Source organism: Halichoeres trimaculatus, unplaced genomic scaffold, assembly GCF_033239565.1.
Source record: "Halichoeres trimaculatus isolate MK-OKI-2021-1 unplaced genomic scaffold, fHalTri1.1 fHalTri1_scaffold_22, whole genome shotgun sequence".
Lineage (NCBI taxonomy): Eukaryota > Metazoa > Chordata > Actinopteri > Labriformes > Labridae > Halichoeres > Halichoeres trimaculatus.
This window is the reverse complement of record NW_027437200.1, coordinates 21,952,873-21,975,264: the sequence shown is the minus strand read 5'-3', so window position 1 is coordinate 21,975,264 and position 22,392 is coordinate 21,952,873. Positions and strand designations below refer to the sequence as shown.

Here is a 22,392-nt window from a genome sequence, read left to right as displayed (position 1 = left end):
TTTTTTTAAGATACTATCTAGTAATAACAAAAAGTATTTACTTTTATTTTTCCTGTTTATTTTTTTTGTTTGTTTTTGTTTTTTTAAATAATGTCTTGTGAAAACAGAATATATTTATTTTTTATATCCTTTTATTTTAGATATTATCTCATGATAATTGAAAATATTCACTTTTAATTTTCCTGTTTTTTTGTTTCGTTTTGTTATGTTTTTGTTTTCTGTTTTTTTTTTTTTTTAGATAAGATCTTGTAATAACAGAAAATATTTATTTTTGGTTTCCTGTGATTTTTAGATACTATCTAGTAATAACAGAAAATATTTACTTTTAATTTTCCTGTTTTTTTTTTTTTTTAATAATGTCTTGGGAAAACAGAAAATATATTTTTTAAATTTTCTTCTTCTTTTAGATACTTTCTCACGATGACCAAATAAATTTACTTTTAATTTTCCTTTTTTTATGTTTTTTTTTTTTTTGCACCTCTGATTAGCATTAGCAAAAACATGCAGCAACAAGTCATAAAGCGAAGCATCGTGGGAAACCATGATTATATATATATATATATATATATATATATATATATATATATATATATATATATATATATATATATACATAGGGGTCCCACTGTCCTCTGCTGCTGCATGTGATTTGTTCCAACTATTCCAACACAACAACAAAGGAAACACGGGCTTGGCTACAAGTGGCCTTCATGTTGTTTACATAAACCAGAGATAGCCATCACGGCCCCCTGTCCTTTTGATCAGCTGGCTCTCTGATACTGATCACCGTACAGATAGAAAGAATCAAAGACTGACTTCCTGTCCGATAAAATCTCTTCACCTCTCCATGAACCGGAGCTGCTCAGTCTGTGAACGCTGGATCTGATGGTGTTAACCTGTCTCTGAGGCATGAATACAGATGTTAAAGCAAATTAAAAGTTTTCTGTATTTTTGTTCATTTGACACCTTTTTTATGTCATAGTTGACCATGAGCAACACTGGAACCTTAGAGATGGGGGCCCATCACCAGGCCTTGGACCTGTCAGAGGAACTGCCTCATCACCACCATCACCACCAGCATCTCCATCACTCCAACTCTCTGGCCTTGGCTGTGGGCGTGGGTAGTGAAACACCTTCAGGTGTGGTGGTGCCGCCCCCTTATTCTGCCGCAGAGAGTGGAGGAGGAGGCAGTGAGGCTCCTCCAGAGCTGAGGAGCTCCCTGGACTGCTGGGCCTGCTCGGTGCTGGTGACGGCCCAGAACTTGGTGATTGCTGCCATCAACGCCTGCCTGGCTGGACTGGTGTTCGGGACCATCCTCACACCGGCCATCGTCATGGTGGTGTTCGGCTTCCTCTGCCACTCCACGGTAAGAAAAGGATTTACCACAGCGCTCGGTTTCTGTTACTCAGCTGGACTGAGCACTGGAGTTTACATCTCAAAACACTTTATCTTCAGGCTTCTGTTTTAGACTTTAGCTGGTGTTCTGGCCTTTAGCTCATGTTTTAATCTCTTATCTGTGTTTTAGCCTTTAGTATGTGTTTTAACCTTTAGCTCATGTTTTAATCTCTTATCTGTGTTTTAGCTAGTATGTATTTTAACCTTTAGCTCATGTTTTAGATTTTAGCCTGTGTTTTAGCCTTTAGCTCATGTTTAAATCTCTTATCTGTGATTTAGCCTTAAGCTAATGCTTTCATTGTTAGCCTGTGTTTTCGAATTTAGCCTCTGTTTTAGCCTTTAGCTCATGCTTTAACCTCTTATCTGTTTTTTAGCCTTTGTTCTATTTTTCTACCTTTAGGCAATGGTTTGGCCTTTAGCTAATGATTTAGACTTGAGCTTGTGTTTTAGCCTTTAGCTTATGTTTAGCCTCTTATCTGTGTTTTTGCCTTTAGCTCGTGTTTAGCCTCTTATCTGTGTTTTAGCCTTAAGTATGTGTTTAAACCTTTAGCTAATATTTAAGCTTTAACTTGAGTTGTAGACTCTAGCTTGTGTTTTAGCTCATGCTGTAGCCGTTAGCCTGGGGTTAAGCATTACGCTCTTGTTGTTGACTTTAGCCTTTGCTTTAGCGTTAAACCATTGTCTAAGCCTTGGACTTTTGTTTTATCCTCTAGCTTGAGTTTTAGCCTTTAGCTCATGTTGTAGATTTTTGCTTCCATTTTAGACTTTAGCTAATATTAATTATTATTATTATTGTTTTAGTGTTGAACCTGTAATTAAGCCTTGGGTTGTGTGTTAGCCTCTAACTCAATTTGAACCTTTAGCTTATGTTTTAGCCTTTAGCTTGGCTATATGCCTTCAACCTATGTGCTAGCCTTTTGACTATGTTTAAGCGTTCAGCCTGTGTTTTGGAATTTAGCTCATGTTTAAGTCTTTAGCCAGTGGTTTGGATTTTAGCTTTAGTTTTACACTTCAGCTTATGCTTTGGCCTTTAGCTAATGTTGTAGACTTTAGCTTGGATTTTGGCCTTTAACCTGTGTGTTAGCCTTTCCATTATGTTTTAGCATTTTAGTTTGTGTTTCAGTCTTTTGTTGTTTTTTTAGCCTTTAGCTTGTGCTTTAACTTTAGCCTACGTTTTAGCATTTAGCCCCTGTTTACCTATGTTATTTCTGATAATCTCATTCTAAAGTGTGGATTACGATCAGGTATATCTAGAAGGGAGACTTTTTTAAGATCACTGAGAAACTCTTCACAGGAACTTAAAAAAAATGTGTGGGGCACAGAGCTGGATGTTTCTCTCTCTTCGTTCTTTTTATGCTACATTTTGAAGACCTAATATTAAAGCTGATCAGACGGTCTCAGAAAAGAAGGGTTCGGCCCCATCAGTGACCTGAGGTCATCAAACCAGAGCTCTGAGTCTCTCTGTGGGAAGACAAGTGGAGTAGTTTGGGTGGAGGGGTTTACAACAGGCCGACATCAGACATCAGCACTGAAGATAAGGACAGCGTCAGATCAGGAGCTGAGGATACGTGACCAAAGATGTGAACGGGAGAAGGACGTTTGAAACCATAAAATGATGAAATAATAAGACCAACAGAAAAATAAGGAGAGCAGTACTGCAGACCACCCAGGTTATCAGTGTTCAGAGACTTCAGACCCCCCCTCAGTGACCTGAGAGACCAGGATCCTCTGCTCAGCACTCTCACAGTCAGACCTCATGTGACAGCAGCTTAGAGAGGGATTAACACGGCTGTAGGGTTGGGAAAACATCCAAAGAGAAAAAGGTGAAGAGAAAAGACAGAATGAGAAAAACAGTGCTCACAAACACCTTTTCAGTGAAGCTACACAGAAATCTGTTTTCTCTGTCGTGTGATTTCCTCTACCTTTCCTCGGTCCCAGGTCCGCCCTCATGGCACCATCCACTACTGCTCTGACCTGCTGACCGACGGGGGCTGCGTGGCCCTGCTGGTGGTGGGCTTCCTCCTGGTGACCCCCCTCCTTGTGCTGGCGCTGGCTGCATACTGCCGTCTCGCGCGTTACCTCCAGGTGGGGCTGTGCTTCATCCCGTACAGCAGGGCCGTGTACAAGAACCTGCCCGCCACACATCACCGCGGCCTGGGCGCCGGCTGCTGCGGCAGCCACGATGGAGCTGATGGGGGTGGGAAGGGAAAGGTGTGGGTGTAAGGTGCAGACAGATTTACTGTTTGCTGTGTGCATTTTGGCAACAGAAGTGCAGGTGAGGGTGTTAATCACCAAAAATCACATTCTCTCGTCTGATTGAATGGAGCTAAACGCTGCTTCTGTTGCTAAAATGCAAAGGCATATTTTTGATGGTGTCAACCGTAAACTGGTCTGTAGAGGAGAGCAGAGAGTATGGGGAGGTTGCTGTGCTCCTGGAGGACACCAAACTTTTTTACTTTTTTATTTTCATCTTTTTTGATTTAGGTTTATTGGTACCAGTGATGAAACTCAAACTTTGTAGTCAGGAATAAAACAATCAACGCTGAAAGAAATGAAGAGGTTATAACGAGCTACACGACACAAAAGTGAATGAAGTAAGAAGTGAAGTCCAATTGTTTTTTATGAGGAAAAAAAATCTTTGAAAGATTCTTTTATATTTTCACATTATATTACAGGAAACAAACATGTCCTCTCTGGATTCACACTCCTTTGGGTTTTTTTTATTATAAATAAACTTTTTCATAAAGAATGAGTTGTGTCTGTCTTATCCTTAAACATAAGGAGGAACTGACAGAGTCAGTTATGTTAGAGTTTTTATTTCACACTTTAAATAATAATTTTAAAAATAAAAAGTTGGCTGAAAGGTTTTCGCTCATTTACGTTAAGTAAAAGAATGAAATTTGTTCTTACAGCAACACCAAATGTTGTTTCTATGAAACGCTGCGTGTTGGGTTAGTTCTTGTTTCACTGAAGTTTTTACAAAGTTATTGATTCATTCAGCTCCTTTAGTTTTTCTGGTTCCAAATCAAAACAAAAGCAGACTTTTCTTACAATTTATTTTTTTTATTTTTTATTTTATTTTTTATTTTATTTTATTTAAAATTTCTGGGTGTATATTTATTTTTATTGTTATTTTTTATAATAATAATAATAAAAATAATAATAATAATAATAATAATTATTATTATTATTATTATTATTATTATTATTGTTGTTATTATTTTTTATATATATATATATATATATATATATATATATATATATATATATATATATATATATATATATATGACTGATGAAACTGTTGAGCACCCTTTCTAGTTAGCAGAAATATTTCAGTGTAATCCATAAAATTTATCCCAAGGTCTTTGCACATGTGGATGTGTTTTTTGCTCCACAATCCGCAAAACCACCAAAAAAAAAAAAAAAAAAAAACATCTTACACGTATGTTTGTTGCATTTTTTAGTTAATTCCCAAAATTTGCAGTAAAGAGAAAATGAAACAAGATTGACATAGCATGGCATCAATTTTTTTTTTACCAATCTGCTTCAATTTTTGATGGACAAAAAAAACTCCATCCCCACTCCTTTTTTGTCCTTTAATTATTTTTCCTTAAACTTCTTTTTACAATAAACTTTTGGGTTGGAGTTAAGTTTAGGGTAAGAATTTCCACACACCATTTGGAGTCCATCCCCACTCCTTTCACATTTGAATCTTTTTTAATTCTGTTCTTTTCCTTCAACTTTAGTGCTGTTTTGAAAATATATAACCCCGTAAACTTACACTGTGGACCTGCCGTACACATTAAAAAAGTGCAAAGTCTTGAATTAATCATAAAACCACCCATAGACCAGGTCTACGCCTGTCCCCTTTGATAATCAGATTAGCATGGTGAAGGGATTAGACGTAAGGCAAACATACGGCTTCACACTGCCTTCACAGATACATCTCTGAGATAAATGTAGGAATACACAAACACACAAAACTGTCAGAAGCACAACTTTAATGCTTTGTAATTGTGTCAGAGTTAGAGTTAGAAACCGTGCGTACGCAGAGGAAACCTTAGAGAGGTGGAAGAGACGGGGACAGAAGGGATTTAAAGGATTAAACTGAAACTATCCGAGCTGAGTGGAGGGAGCCTTTGAGCCACAGAGAATGAGACACGTTTCCACCAGAGGAAGACGCGTTCTGGATGGCATGAGACGGTGAGTCAAACAGTTTGTTGATGTAGTTTCTATGTGGACATAAATCAGGAGATCTTAAAGCTTCAAAATCTGTCAAATCTATCTTGCTAAAACTATATTCTTCTTGTTTATTGACATGGATGAATCACCAAAACACACCAGAGGTTTGTAACCGGCGCTATGACTCCTCCTGTGGTGGATGAAACAGCCGGGGACCTTCCAGTCAGGGATGTCGGGCTGACAAGAGGGGGACTGATCCCGGCAGTCCCAGGTTTGTGTGTGTGTTAAAACACTGTGTAATGAATGAGGTTGGGCATTGTTTGAATTTGAACGATTCTGGTTCCTTTTACAAATCCTAACGACTCTCAAATCCACTTCTTTTAACGCCAAGGAGGTTCTGTTTTTAGGAGAGTTTGTTTGTCTGTGAACAACAGAACTCAAAAACTAATTAACAGATCTTGATGAAATTTTCAGGAAACGTTAAAAATAGGATAAGGAAGAAGTGGTTAAATTTTGGAGGTGATCTGGATCACTGTCTGGATCTAGGACTTTTTTAAAAGATTCTTTATCATTGTGAGATAGGGCCGTTTTCACCGTATGTGTTTATAACTCCACCATAAATGGTCGGACTGCTTTGAAAAACAATCCAAGACAAGGTCACCATCATTTCTGACAGATGTAAAATAGATCCAGATCCTGGCAATATTCTGGATACTAAGATCCAGAATATGAAATATGTACTGGGTCATCATCATTTTCAACACTGTCAGGAAATAAATTATTGTACAAACCTGCAACTAACACCAGATTGTTACAGTCAGTCTGCTGAAAGGAAGTATAACATTAAAGTAGGACGAAAGTGTTGGTGACAATCACAATATGCTTGAAGGAGGTCTGTGCTCTCTGAGTGCTTCTCTGGTTTTAATTATATGAACTTTACTTAAATCTCTCACAGGGTTATTCTCAACTAGTTTAGAAATATCAAAAAAAGTCTTTATGTTTGAAAACCTTGTGAAAAACTTTTAAAACAAAAATCCGGAACAAAATCGGAAACGGTTTTTGTATCGGAAAGTGATCATATCTGCCTTCTCAAACAGTATGTGTGAGCGTTTTGGTAGGCTGGGTGTTGAAAGTAGGAACTGAAATTTACAAATTTGAACAACTCCAGGAGAACTGGAATGTAGGGATGGGTACCAAATCAGGTTCTTTCATAGGTGCCAACCAAATTCCGTCTATAGTGCCGGGAACCAATTCACATAAAATCAAAAGGTACCATGTTTAGGTACCCGAACACATCCTTGTGACTGTGAGAGAGTGGAAGAGTAGGAGATATTCCATGCTGGACATGAACACAGCATTGTAAGATTATATACTGAGAAATAAATATGCTAAATTAAAAACGTTGACATTTTACTATTTTATACTACTATAATAGTATTGAAAATATATTACCACAAAAATACACAAAAGTACCAAAAATTGGAACCGTTGAGTACTGATTGCAAGGGAACCGGGCATCGGTACCATAACGATACCCATCCCTAATGGAACATTAGTTTAGGTTGCTTGATGCCCAACCTTAGTTCGTAACGTGAGTCGATAAAATTAGAAATCAATTATTCTTTAATGACTTTAAGTTTTCAGATCTTAGCTATAAAAATGTGTTAGATTCACATAATCCACAGAAGACAGTAAAGTCCCTGTGATGAGTTTCTAAGTGGTCTTGAAAAATCTCCCTTCCACACTTTAAAATGAGATTATCAGCACTAATATAAGTTTTTCCTAAATACTACTTCGTAGCTTCCAGATCAGAATTATTTACGGCACGTCAAAGTTTCTATGAGAGAAGAGAGATCTGTGTTTTTCTCTGTTGAAAAGGATTTCTGTGATTAATTTTGTAGTGATGGTGGACACTGGAGCCTAACTGTCAGACAGAAAAAGGACAGAAGAGCAGAAGAAAGAGAAACAGGAGAGAGATAGAGCACGAGCTAAAGGCTAAAAGGGCTAATCTGTTTGTGCTAATGTTGACTCCAACCCACAGTCAGCAGTTATTCTGCAGTGGTCTGTTCTGTGGACTGCCGATAGCACTACATATAGCTGGCTACGGTTCATTTACTATAAATTGTCTGGATGTAGTGTCTTACTCCATTAATAGTCATTTCTGTTTTTTCTCAGATCCCAAACAAAGTTTAAAGCCATGGAGAAAGCAGGTGGTTTCCAGAACCAGAGGTAAAAACATTCGACAGCGCTCATCGTTTGTTATGCTACGTCACATCTTTCAGTTTTTGAATGAAACTCACACACCAGGGTCTGACCTGCTGATCTTCCTGTATCTGACAGATACTCGGTTTCCCAGAGAGCACCCAGAGGAGCTGTGTCTTAGACTACAGCAAGAAAACAGTGTGCTGAGGCAACACACGCACACACAGGAGCAAAGGCTTCGCAGGTAGGATAATAAACACTGTGTAAACAAAAAGCTACGTTCACACTGCCGTCCATAACGCTCAAATTTGATTTTTTTTGTTTTTGTTTTGTTACATTTTTTAACGTGGCTTGTCTGCGAACTGGGATGTGAACAGCTCATACTCCTACAGCTCCTCACAATTTAGCTTAATTAATCAGTGATGTCATAAGGTTAGCTTCGTAGCTATATCTATCATAGCTAAAGTTATAAAATAAAACAATTATTTTCTTACTTTCACAAATTTTTGGTGTCGATTGGGATAACCAACCTCTTAACTTCCATCGTGTTGTGGCGCTTGCATTCGTGTTGTTCCTTTCACAAACCGTATGACTCCTACCAGCCACAGTAGATATGTATCCCATTCAGTATCACATTTGAATGTGTGCTGTTTACACTGATATTTAAGTGAAAAATCAGATTCAGGGCGCTTTGAGCTGCAGTGTGAACGCAGCCTAAATGAGACGGTTGGTTTGTTTTGATCAGGGTGGTTTTGCTTTGGAAACACCTTCATAAACCGTTTTTTTTTTTTTTTTTGACACAGAATGTCGACCAGACTGACGCGTCTTCACCAGGCTCGACCCGGATCCAGTGGGGTGAAGGAGAGGAACATGGAGGACACCATACAGGAGCTTGAGGCCCATGTGGCCATGCTGGAGAGCCAGAAAAGCATCTTACAGAACAAACTGAGCCTGGCCAAGCAGCACATTTTGGAGTTCGGGGGATGCACGCCACACAGGTTCAGTAAAGGTAAAAACTGAGTAGAGGAAGTGAGACCAAGGTGGATCGCTGCTTCTTACTCATTCACTGACTTTCTGACCCCACCCAACAAGGTAAGACCAGGGAAATGGATCATGGAGTCAAGAGGGCCCCTCACACTGCCCCGCCCCGGTACGGCCCCACGCTGGAGGACACGAGGATGGAGGTGGAGAGATTGTAAGTTTGTGATCGTAGATGAGGAACCTTCACTTGGCTCGTAGGATAATGAGGTAAAAGGCAGGTTTAACAGATCCAACCGGCCTTTACACTCAAGCTATACATCCCAGTTGTTGTGAAATACTTTAAAAAAAGACAAAAGACCTTAAAGTGATACCCCGGGATGGGACAAGTTGGTCCTATCACAAGGTTTAGGGCAGAAATTACCCCTACAGCAGTGTTTTTGTGCAGCAGAAGCCCAGAGCGCTCGCACCAAACCCCCCCTCCCTGCTCCTCTGCAGGTTTCCTCTGCACTCAGACAGGGCCAATTTTTACTTGACCAAAAACACAAATAAACGGACTCCCACTGAAAAAATCTGATATGGGTCTGCATTCACGCTTTATTTAGAGAATTTTCAGCGCGTTACTTTCACACAAAAACACCGCTAAAAAAGGCTCTAGTTCTCATCATGTCGTATAACGGCGCTACCTCCGCTGCAGAGCCACAGCTGGCTACGAGGCACTCGCCGCTTAGTGTATCAGTCCACGCGCGAGGCGTGCCAGATATAAACAAACGCAGGTAGTCTGCCAGGACAAAGAGACATGAATCTCAGGTTTTTATTTTCAATAAATTTGCAAATATTAAAAAAATAGAAAACTATGTAATATCATAAACTTCATACATAAATAAATAATAAGATAATTCAGTATTTTTGTGATTTTTTTTCAAAAAAATAAACACAAAAAAATTCATAAATTTGCAAAAAAAATAAAATAAAATAAACTGCCTTTTTTTGCAAATTTTCTCCATTTTAAAATGATTTTAAAAATGGGGGAAAAAATGCAGAAATTTGAAAAAAAATGAAATGTAAAAATTTGCAAAATCTTTAAAAAAAATTGGAATTTTTATCAATTAATTTAAAAAAAACTTTACAAAAAATGAATTTAAAAAAAATTGCAAAAAGTAAAAAAAAAAAAAAAAAGAAATGTTATTAATTAATAATAAAATAATCAATTAAAATTCTTTATTTTATTGATATTTATTTAAATCTACAGTGAGCCACTGAAGTAGAGTTGGGTCGATCATCTGGTGTATTGGTGAAAGCTTAGAGCAGAAGTGGAGCAACAGATGCTCATTTTGTTAAATACAGTCACAGATTCAGCAGATTCAGCAGAACACGGTAGTCTGCGACAGTCGTAACTATGGTACTGTTGGATGAGCATGCTCAAAGCGGACGTCAGCGTTTCCTTGGGAAACTCAGCAATGGCGGTGGCAGCAATCAAAAAAAAATCTACTCTCATTTCAAAAGTTTTGACGCCGAACCCTGACCCCCCTCTGCCCTCTCTGCCCCGCCCCCTCTCAGCAGACCCAGCGTGGCAGAGCAAGCGAGGATGGCAGAGCTGGAGCTGACCGCCCAGGTGCTCAGAGAGAAAGAGAAAGAGATCGAGGAAGCTGTGACTGACATGAGACGGCAGCAGACTGAAAAACACAGGTACACAGCACAACACCTCTACAGCTGCTCCACACAGTGGAGTGAAGGCACCATGCACTGTTTTTATGTGTTTTTCCCATAGAGCTGTCTGAGAAATGCATCAATGAACTCAACATTTGATATCTCCTGTTCTTAACAGAATGACCATAAGAGACGACATCGATCTGATCCGTTTACAAAAGCAGATTTCGGACAAGAGCACGGCTCTACGGGTCACCCAGGAGAAGTTAAACAACCTTCAAGAGGTGAAAATACAAATCTGTCATTTCCTGTTTGTTTGGATTCTTTGAAAAGATGTTTTACAAAACTTTTTTTTTCTTGCAGTCGTATGAGGACCAGCTCCAGGAGGTAACTTCCACTGAACAGTATATTTATGTCCATCTGTATATATGTAGATAAATCTTAATTCATTAGAAAAAGACTCTGTGGATCGTATAGAGTTAGGTTATTCATTCACCATTTGGGCACAACAGACGAGAAGAGTCTGGCTAGTGATTCGGAGCCGCATTGGGCTGGGAGCACCAGGAGTCTTTCACAAGCAGAGCGTAGAGGGCGAGAAGGAGTGTAGACCTGAAAGAGGGATTAACAGAGCGAAATCTTACAGTTGCATGTTTATGTTTGAACATCTTAGAGCCAGAGATCACTGAGGGACAGTCAGGAAGCTCTCCTGGACAAAGTCAAAGAACTGACCGAGCAGCTGAAGCACGAGCGTCAGAAAACTCTGGCTCTGGAGACTGAGCTGACCACCTCTAATCTGTCTTTACAGACCACCGACAAGGTAAAGGATTTTTATCCAAATGTGTGAATCCAGCCCAAGAAAGCAAACGAGCTTTGACACTGATCTTTCTTTCCCCCTGACAGCTCCAGGAGAGAATTTCTGATCTGGAAGGAGAAAGGGATCTGATAAAGGAGAGCTATGACACTCTACTGGAGAGGTGAACCTGAAGTTCCTGAAACACAATATTCAAGGTGTATAATGAGTGTTTTCATGTCACATACCTGCTTTTCTCCTTCTGTCCCAGGACTATAGCGACTCAAAGGAACCAGGCTGACCAGTCGAGGGACGGAGAGGAGGAAAACAGCAGCAGGAGAATCCAACAGGTGCCTGAGGAGAGTCTTCAAGCAGAGAGAGAAGGAAGAGACAGACCGAAGCTTGGAAATGAAAACCTGAGACAAGCTAAGGAGGAGGCGTTAGAGGAGCAGAGGGCCAGACAAAAAGGTAGGAGTGGGTAGGAACAAGTGTGTAACACATTTTTGTGTATAATTTTCAAGTTAAACATCACCCAAAATATATAAGAGTTAATGTTAGACAGTGTATTTTCACTTTTTAGGGAATTAATATTTTTTATTAAAATTATCCATTAATCTTTATTTTTATCTATTTATTTTTACCTTCTTTTATTTATTTTTTTTTACTTTTTAGAGAATTGATATTTTTTATTAAAATTATCCTTTAATTTAGATTTTTGTTTATTTACTTATATGTTCTTTATTTTTTATTTTTTTACTTTTTAGAGAATTAATTTTTTTTATTTAAATTATCCATTAATCTTTATGTTTAAATTCTTTTATTTCTAAAATCTTTTATTTTTTTATTTTTTTTTTACTTTTTAGAGATTTCATATTTTTCCTAAAATAATCCATTAATTTTTATTTTTATTCATTTATTTATATGTTCATTTGATTTTTTGGTTCTTTTTAGATCATCAATATTTTTTTATTAAAATATCCATTAATTTTTATTTTAAGTTATTTATTTAAATGTTCTTTTATTTTATTTTTTTACTTTTTAGAGAATTCAATTTTTTTATTAGAAATATAAATTTATCAAGAATATTTGTTTTTTTTATTCATTTTTATTCATTTTTGACAGCTCCACCAACAGACTAAAATTAATTAATGTGTTTATTTTCACTTTTCATTTATTTTCAGAGCTTTCTGTGATGATGAAACAAAAACACCTGGAAGAAGAGATTCTTCATTACAAAGAGCAGATTTCTGCTCTGCAGAAGAGACTGGACTCTGTCACCAAGGTCAGTCAAGATAAATGTTACAAAAAAAAGTTTTATTCAAAAATACGAGAAATAGATCATAATTACAGTTATATAATATTTTTCCTTGTATAGTTTTATCTTTTCTCTTTTCTGTCTTTCAGGAATTTGACATGAGTGTGGAAGAGCTCAGTGAAGTCCTCCTGCAGATCAAGGTTCTTTCTTTCTTTCTTTCTCTATATTTTTAATATTTTGGCATAAAAGGAATCATTTTAATGTCACTGGTGAGTGAACTATCATAGAAACATAAAAAAAATGGTTATTAGCAAGATACCTTTAATTTAGGGCAATGGTGGCAAAACACCTTTCAGTCATTTGACATACTATCTCAAATTATTGTGTTTTTTTTTTTCTTTTTTTTCTTTGTTCTAATTATTTTACACATTGAAGACACTACTTAAGACTTTGAATCTACAAAAAAAGAGAATAATTTAGTAAAGAAAACACTCTTTATCATTAATTTCATTGACTTTGAAATAAAAAAGTAACAAAATAATACAAAAAATATTATAATATTTTTTATTAAATTAATAATTTATTAAGTTTTATTTATTCATTTATCTATTATTTTTTGACTCTTTCAAGTATTATTTTTTATAATAAAAATAATTGTACATTTTTTCATTTATGTATTTATTGTTATTTATTATTTATATTTATTTATTTTTTATAAATATTTTTTTTATCAATTTTTCACTTTTTGGAGAATCAATATTTGTATCAAAATCAATTATATATTGAAATAGAAATTATTTAAAAAGTAAAGGAAATAAAAGCATTTCATGACGCTGACTGTGTTCCTGTTTTCAGAACAGGTGGTTTATATGAATTGTTCTGCACTTTACATACAAATTGACGTGTTGCATGCTTCACCCCCAACAACAGGCCTTCAGACTCCAACAGGAAGGCAGAGCAAGGCTGGACTTTCTCACGACTGGTGCAAAGAGTGAAGATTGCTTCTATGAGATGACGAATATCCAGGCATCGCACGCTGAGACCGTCCTGGAACTACAAAAAACTAGAAACCTGCTCGTTCTGGAGCACAGCATCAGTAAAGACCTACAGGTACGTGGTATGTGGCTCTTATTCCAGTTTGCTGGACTCGATTCCACTGAACTCTTCCTAAATGTTTGTTCCTAAGGAAGAGCTGAGCACAGTTCAGCGCAAAGTGGAGAAAGAGAGGGAGGATAACAAGAGAAGGATGGCAGAAAAAGAAAAAATTTTATCAAAGTTTTTGCTTCAGATCAACAGTTTACAGGGTAGGAATTACCAACTACTGTGAAACTGACATTTTAATGTTTTTTTTTTTTAAAACTTAAATACAAAGAGAACGACCTCCAAACCCTGTTTTCATTTTCTCTTCAAAGCTCAGCTGAGAGAAGTCCGTTACGGCCCCAAACAGACCATTCCAGTACAGTACACATGGCCTGCTGAAAACCAGGACGTGGTCCGGACTGAAGAGGTTACTTTTCCTCAGCTGAGGCCTGGAGAGTCGCTGCTGGAAATCCACCTGAAGGTCTAAGTTACCCAGACTTTCCACTTCACTTTTATTTTTTTACAAGTCCCAAACCTCCTTAAATCAAGTTTTCATCTGTGCGTCTGTTCCACCTCCAGGGGGCGACGTTCACGCCCTCAGGGCTCCGTGCCATGGGCAGAATCTACCCAGGAGGTGAAGACCTCGTCACCTTTTGCACATACAGCCTCCTGGACTTTGAGACGCACTCCACTCCTCTGGTGTCAGGACACCAACCCACCTACAGCTTCACCTCCCACTACGCCCTGACGGCCCGGGATATCTGCAGGATGGAAAACCTGGGGTCAAAGGTCAGAGTGGAGCTCCACCAGGCTTTAGGAGGTGTCAGGTTTTTGACCCACGGGAGTGGACACATGTCCCTGGTTGGCGCTGTGGAAAGGAGAGGGCAGCAGATGAACAGATGTGCCAACATCACCAGTGAGTGATTTCATGACCTGGTGTTTACGTCGGGTTAGATCAGGGGTGTGCAATCTTCACTGAGCTTCAGCTCATCTGGACTTAAGTCATTCAGGAGCCACAAAACCTACTACATCTTCACAATAAAGACAGTAAAATGTATAAAATTCTATACTTAGACAAAATCTAGTAAGTTTTATCTAAACAGCAAGTTTTTTGAATTTATAAAATTGTACATGTAATGTGTAAGATTTTTTCTATTAAAAAAATTGCAAATATTTAGAAAAAAAATACATTTACAGAATTTGCAAAAAAAGATAACATTTTATAAATTTGCAAAATAACAATGAAATTTAATAGGCTTGCAAAATAAATATATAAAAATTAAAAATTTATATTAAGTTTAAAAAATTAAAAAATGCAAAAAGTCTACAAAAATCACATTTCAAAAAATTTGCAAAAAAAGAAAAAGAAAATTAAAAAATGTTTTAAAAAATCTCATTATAACATAAAAGACTATCAAATGCATCTAACTTCAAACATAGTAAAAATCTAAGGAATGATTATCCAAATGAGAATTTTTATTTTTTAATTTTTTAAATTAAACGCCTTGGCTTTTCAATTTTTTAAATAATTTGCAAAATTTTGGATTTTTTTTTTCCAAAATTTGAAATTGAAAAAACCCCCCCACAAATTTCAAACAAATTGGAAATTTCAAAAATTAGCAAAAAAAAACAAAAAAAACAACTTGAATTAAAAAAAAAAAAAAATCCAAATTTTTCAGATATATATTTCAATATAAGTTTGCAAAAAATTCATAAATTTTGAAAGAACACAAGAACTTGATGACGTTTATTGATTATATCTCTCAACCCACCATTTTTTGTTGGCTTATAACTGGCTTCAAATGGATCATGTTGTTTGAGCTAGCACGTTGTCAGTTAAATTAATCTATCCTGCAATTTTAGTTTAACAAAATGTTTACGCATGATTTTATTTAGTATCAATGTCTTAAATCATCAACACCCTCTGTAAATAAAAAATAGATAAAGCTACAAGAAGCCACTGCAAAGGAGGCTCCAGAGCTGCAGGTTGCAAACCCTTGGGTTAGACCATTTAACAGTAGTCTCATGATAGTATGCGCATGTCCATCACCATTTCTTTTTCACCACAAGGTTCTGAGGGGGAAATCGTTGGTGTGGTGGAGTTTTGTGTGCGCCTGTTTGACTCTGCAGAGCCGGTTCAAACAGTAAGAGAAGAAGGAAAAGCCAGACAGCGTCTACAGGAGATCTTTCTGGACTGGCAAGATTCTGCATACGAGGTAAAATTAGAGTTATTTGATGTTCATATATGAGAACTGATGATAAACTTAGCTGATATGCTGAATATAATCATGGGACATATTTAAAGATAGAGTCTGAATGAATTCTTGTTACTTGTTAGTAAACACAACATTCAAACTGGGCTCCTCCTCTTTGGCTCAGTGCCAGCTGCAGCACACCCACTTCCTCTGACTGTGACACCATGAAGACACTCACTAACACAGCAACCACCTGTAGCATGTTTCTACCATAGACTGTACAACTAACTGACGTAGTCTCCCTGATGTCATCCATTTTTTCTGAAACGGAGATTTGAAGCAGATCAGCTGTCACAGCCTCTTGCTTCTGATTGGCCAAACTAGCGACAGTAATACCTTCTAAACAGTGTTTGAAAATGCAAGACCCCTCAATATAGTGTGTGCAGATTATCAACATGCAAAGTCACTTGCGCACTCAGCACTTTGTGATTGGCTGATGTAACCATGGCCACTCTCCACCCAAAACAACCAAAACATCAACATGCAGGCAGAGGAGAGGGTTTGAGGCAGACACTGACACTGACACACATGGATAGGAGACGATGGAGCAGGATTATTCCTGTTGAAATTAACATTTTAATTTTTGGGACAAAGTATCTTCACTGCTGTTTGCAGGAGGTGAACGACCACGGTGGGGGGATCCTAAATGAGCTGGAGGTCGTTATGGAATATGGCGTGGGGCTTAACGCTCACTGGCCATCACTTCCTGCTGACGCCTACCTGACATACAGGCTCTACGACCTGCCACCTCATGTCTCTCAAACAATCAAGTGCGATGTGGACCCGTTGTTCAGTGACGCCGCCAGCTACTCATTAGCAGTGACGATGGACGTATTGCACTACCTGAGGTATGACATAGAAATCCTACAGAGGGCAGTGGTTTCTTCTGTTTGTGGGAATCTTCCAGAACTTGTAAACTTACAGTATTTACCTGCTCTCCGCCCAGGTCCAGCAGTCTGTGGGTTTATCTGTTTGAAAACAGTGAAGACCAGATACCACCAGCCTTTCTTGCCAAGGCCCCGATCCCTCTGCGAGCCCTTGCTTCAGGCCAAGACATGAGAGGTATGAGAAGAGAAGACTGGAGAAAGTAAGAGACTACATGAATTCAGATGTTGATGGAACATGATTCTAATTCAGGGGTTGGCAACCGGCCCAGGCGCCATCCTATATGGACCGGGCGGATCGTCAACAAACAAACTCTTTGTCTTCGTTGGAGAACCAGAAAAGTACCCGTCATGTTGTGTCTGTTCTTGCAGGCGACTTTGTCCTCAGAGATCCAGCTGGTAGACCTCGATGTACGCTCAGGGTCATGATAAAATGGAAGTACCCCTTACATCCGTCTTTGGACGCTGCAAGACAAGAGAAGGAGTTCAGAGTGAGGAAAAGAACTGAAGGCAAGGAGAGGAGGAAGGAGGCAGAGAGATCTCAGGTACCCCAAGTGAGGCCCAGTGTGGAGGTACCAGTTCTTACAGAGCTGTTTTTGTGTGGCTACTGTTCGTGTGTTTTATTTCTTTCACTCATTTTTGTTCATTTATCTTCAGCCCCAACCGGAGAAACTCAGCTCTAAGATCCCAACGCCCAACCGCCAGACCTTAAACAAGAAAGGATCCACCAAAGCTGCCCGTGACTTTCACCGGGGTACCAGACATCAGAAACCTGAGGCAGGACTGGATGATCTGACACCAAAGCAGTAAGTATCTCTGCTAATGGTGGCGCCTGTGGTGTTGGTATTTGGGCTTCAAACACGTACGATGGTGAAAAGCTGAGCCACACTGTCCACTCTATAAACAGTCTGTAGTTTGAACTCACTGAAATATAAACTCACATTCTGATAAAATATATCTATCTGTTTAATCTTTTTCAAAGACCTACAGAGGAAACTTTCTTCAAGGTGGTGAGACCAAGCTCCTCCAGGTCTGGAAGGACTGAGGTATGGGCACAATCTGACTCTCTGCACAGGCCTTGAAAAAATATATTATTCAATTTAGGAAAGAAACAGCATTAATTAAGCTTATTTTCAATAACAGATAAGAATGAATAATTAAATACAAAAAAATTTTAAAAATATATCTTAAAAATCTTAAAAATGTCTTAGATATTAAAAAATATAATAAATATAACAATATCCTAGTTAAAAAAAATACCTTAGATATTTAAAATATAAGACATCTAAAATATTAAAAATATCTTAAATATTAAAAAAATAATAAATGTAAAAATATATTAGTTGTTAAAATATGAAAACATTTAGATATTTAAGATAAAAGATGTCTTGAATATCTTAAAAATATCTTAAATAATCAAAAATACAATTAATATAAAAATATTTTAATAAAAAACATATAAAATACCTTAGAAATTTTTGATATGATATCTTGAAAATATGTAACATATAAAAATATGTAAAATATTAAGAAATATTATTAAAATAAAAATATTTTAGTAAAAAAAATAAAATACCCTAGGTATTTAAGATATAAGACATCGTAAATATCGTAAATATTATAAAATACAATAAAAATAAAGATATCTTATTTAATAAAATATAAAATACCTTAGATATTCAATATAAATGAAATCCTATATATATCTAAAAAATATCTTCAATATTAGAAAATATTATAACTATAAAGAATATCTCAGTAAAAAAATAGAAAATACCTTATATATTTAAGAAATAAGATATCTTAAATATCTTTAATATATCTTAAATATTGAAAAATACAATAGATATAAAAATATCTTAGTTAAAAAATACATGAAATACCTTAGAAATTTTTGATATGATACCTTGAATATCTTTAAAGTAACTTAAATATTAAGAAATATTATTTATATAAAATATTTTAGTAAAAAAATTATAAAATACCCTAGATTTTCAAGATATAAGATATCTTAAATAATTCAAATGTGAAAAAATACGGTAAACGTAAAAATATTGTATTAAATCAAATATAAATTACTTTAGATATTTAATTTATAAGATATCCTAAATATCTTAAAAATATCTTTAATATCCAAAAATATAATAAATATAAAAAGTGTCTTAGATAAAAAAAAATAGAAAATACCTTAGATATTTAAGATTTAAGATATCTTTAATATCTTAAAAGTTTTTCTTTTTTTCTTTACAGGGTCACGTGTCAATGGAGGACAGGGAACACGAGGAGCAAAGAGAATCCAGTAACCACTCACATCACAACTTTTTCACACCTGCTATCAGTATTTGTCGCTTTAAATTCCAAGTCCTACCTTCTCTTTTAGTGAGAGTGTTAAACTTAAAAGCTTTTCTTCAGACCAATGTACAATCATGAGCTCATGTGATTTTTTTTTGTTTGTTTCAGCAACTTCAAGTGAAAGTGACGCTCCAGAGTCTTCAGAGACGAGCTCCTCACAGAGCGACATCATCGTTATCCCACCAACACAAAAAATAAACAAGGTACTGTTCATCGATGGATTTATCCTTTTGATACAGACCAATTTACTGTTGGACAACAGTTAGGGCGGCGTACAATGGTTTGTAAAGCGACGACCAAAAATCTTGTTTTTTACCCAATTAACACCAATTGGACAGATGGTGAACGATCGATGCTCATGACTGAATTATCCACTGACACTAACCAGGCTGAGAAATATAAAAACACCAACTCAGGTTGATAAAGTCATGTCCCAAACCATAAACAGTAAAGCATCGTTTCACTTTGAAGATAAAATCTGCTTCTTCACCAGTTAGCACGGTCAGTCGTTGCACCAAGGAACCGTTCACGTGACAACGGTTTGAAATAAAACGCAAAAGTATTGTTGTGTTTCTGTCTCTCGTTTACACAAAAACAGATTTTCAGCCCACCTAAAACGCTACTTTTTGAAAACTGCCTCCAGAGTGGATTCTTAGAGGAATTGCTGACACCCGGTTTGAGCAGACTACTGTGTCGTGCTCAATCTGCTGAATCTGCTGATTGTCTTTCAACAAAATAAGCATCTGTTGCTCCACTCCTGCTCTTAGCAGAGATCTACCAAAAGCTGCTTCTGGACAAGACAGTTAGAGCACCACCTTCAGGCCTGGAATGTTCACTACAGTGTTTCCGTATAAATGAAGATTTTTAGGGTTTTAGGGTGAAACATTGTTGTGTAGATGGGGCCTAAGAGACTCATAGCTCTGTAACAGTCACAACCAGGGATGCACCGATATGAAAATCTTGGCCGATACTGATAACCGATATTTACCGATATGCATATTGGTAAAAAAAAAAACGAAAACAAGAAACAATCTGAGATGATGTGTCGAGGTAGAAAGAAAGAGCGGTCTTCTTCGCTAGTTTTGGTGTTTACGTAGTCAAAGAAAACAGTTTTATTTAGGTCTTCAAAGATTGTTCAAGGTGCTCTGAAAATGCCGGCGGCTAGTGAGTAAATATCGGCCGATACTGATATGTAAAAACAATGACCAACTTCGGCCAATACTGATATTGATATCGTGCATCCGTACTCACAACTTGATAGAAGTCGACTCCATGGTATGGTGTTGTTTTTGACGACTGACTAAAGAACAACCAGACATTTTTAAGATGCCAACAGATTTAATTTAGCGTTTGAAGATCGATAACTCGTCAGAATAAAAGAAGCTAAATGCTGCTTCCACGTTTTTGTTGACGTCTACTGTAAATTGGTCGGTAAGCGAACTGCATCATGGGAGGTTAATGGTTGGTTTTATTGTTTTTAAGGGAACCAACCTCAGAGTTGAGATTCTGTCCCTGACGTTCGAACCCACGTCACATGTGGCGCTGGACGAATCGGTGCAGCGCATCTACGTGGAGTACCGACTGCTGGGCGTCCCCATGGAAACTACAGAGACACCCATGTCACTGCGAAAACCGTCAGAGGGGGAGAACATTTACTACAACTTCACACGAGGTGAGGAAGGCGAAACTTTCCAGACCTTTCACGTTTGTCTTCATAAAGTGTTTCTCAAACTCTCACTCCTCGTTTCTTTCAGTGATTTACGTGGACGGCTCTCAGGCGTCGCCCCTCAGACAGTATCTCTACACCATGTTGGAAGGCACTGACCCAAACCGTGGAAGGTAAGGCCGCGCCTCAGTTTTTGTAGATCGAATCCAGAGTTTTGTCTCAGCACGTTGAGTGAGTTTTTGTGTGTCTGAACGGCAGGTTGAAGTTCACCGTGGTTAGTGAGCCAATGGACGAGGACGAAGAGTGTGTGGATGTTGGATATGCTTACCTGAACCTACAGGAAGTCCTCTTAACTGGAAACGACGTCATCGACCATCAGCTTGACAGTAGGTTTTCTGTTTGTGTGACACTGTCTTTTTAAATTTGTTCAAATTCACTATAAATAAAAAAAACTGAGACGTCATTTTTTCACGAGTATTCACAGCTTGTTTCTCTTGTTTTCTCCAGTTGTGAGCGTAGATGAAGGGACAGAGGTGATCGGGCATCTCAAAGTGTCCCTGGAAGCAGCAAAAACTCTGACAGGGATTTACCAGGAGTTTCATAAAAGAGGCAAAATGGTCAACGAAGCCAGCACTGACGGAGAAGAAGCAGAAGAGGAGCAAAAGGAGGAAAAGGAGGAGATTAAAAATCAACAAATGGAGGTTTTAGACTTTGATTACGAGAGTGACTTTTAGGGAAACCAGTTAACAGCAGAAATGTGACATTTTTTCTGGATGTTGTTGAGATTCTTCTTTAAACTCAGACAGAAAATTACACGAGTCAGTGTCAGTGTCAGCCTCAACCCCCTCCTCAGTTTGAGACGCTAACAACTTGAGAAACAGCAGTGTTCACTGTGTTTTATTATTTGTCTGAGTAATTTAAAGTTCTTATTTCACATCGTAAACAATTTAGTCAAAGCTACGTCCACACCTGTATGACATTTAACCCATGTGTGAGTGTATTTACAATAAAATATGGCAGATTGGAGGTGGCCACTTTATACAAGATGTGTTTTTATGTGCTCTTCTTTTTTGTCATTGTCAAAATAAGTTTTTTTTGAATTTGTGAAATTACGACATGACTCGTCTTAGTTTTAAATTTACAGAGAAAAAATTGTTGTTTTTTTTTTTTTAATTTCATTTTGAAATTTCAAAAAACTGTAACAAACAATTATGAAATGTCAAAAAATTGCAAAATGTGGAAAAAAAATCTAATTTCAAAAATGTAACCAAATAACACATTTTTCAAAATTTCAGTTTTGAAATTTCCAAAACTGCAAAAAGATTTAAAATTTCAAATATTATATTTTTAAATTTTAAAAAGTTTTAAACCTGTCAAATGAAATTTTGTAAAATTTGCCAAAAGTTATTTTTAATTAAATTTTGTTTTAAAGTTTTTTTCTCTTTGGAAGTTGGCCAGTGTGTGAAAACTTTGCAAAAAAAATATTAATTAGCAAAATTTAAAAAATATTTATTTTAATAAGCTTGCAAAACGATTTTTAAAAAAAATTAAAACAAATATATTAAATTTAAATAAATAGTACATTTTTAAAAAATGCAAAAAATCCAAAAAAATTTATGAAATTTTGAAATTTTGCAAAAAAAAAAAAAAAATGTGCCACAAAATCTTATCATTCAAATTAAAACAATCAAAATATGTAT

At 36.8% G+C, this 22,392-nt stretch overlaps 2 protein-coding genes across 2 annotated transcripts; both read left to right on the top strand.

Annotated features, from left to right (window-relative positions):
• Nucleotides 1-983: 983 nt before the first annotated feature.
• On the top strand, nucleotides 984-4,064 carry tmem88b (transmembrane protein 88 b). The gene is made up of 2 exons (XM_074662157.1): nucleotides 984-1,366; nucleotides 3,334-4,064. Exons 1-2 carry the CDS (start codon nucleotides 989-991, stop codon nucleotides 3,616-3,618), a joined length of 663 nt encoding a protein of 220 aa, XP_074518258.1. The 5' UTR covers nucleotides 984-988; the 3' UTR covers nucleotides 3,619-4,064.
• A 1,696-nt stretch (nucleotides 4,065-5,760) lies between these two features.
• rpgrip1 (RPGR interacting protein 1) lies at nucleotides 5,761-21,426 on the top strand. Its single transcript, XM_074662136.1, has 29 exons — nucleotides 5,761-5,851; nucleotides 7,756-7,809; nucleotides 7,921-8,026; nucleotides 8,586-8,791; nucleotides 8,875-8,977; nucleotides 10,321-10,449; nucleotides 10,589-10,694; nucleotides 10,774-10,797; nucleotides 11,081-11,227; nucleotides 11,311-11,384; nucleotides 11,472-11,668; nucleotides 12,382-12,482; nucleotides 12,605-12,655; nucleotides 13,386-13,565; nucleotides 13,642-13,759; nucleotides 13,868-14,016; nucleotides 14,115-14,451; nucleotides 15,606-15,751; nucleotides 16,406-16,638; nucleotides 16,737-16,852; nucleotides 17,047-17,246; nucleotides 17,332-17,480; nucleotides 17,657-17,720; nucleotides 18,925-18,973; nucleotides 19,135-19,229; nucleotides 20,509-20,698; nucleotides 20,781-20,865; nucleotides 20,951-21,078; nucleotides 21,200-21,426. The coding sequence occupies exons 1-29, from the start codon at nucleotides 5,761-5,763 to the stop codon at nucleotides 21,424-21,426; spliced, it is 3,855 nt and encodes a 1,284-aa protein (XP_074518237.1).
• The last annotated feature ends 966 nt before the right edge of the window (nucleotides 21,427-22,392 follow it).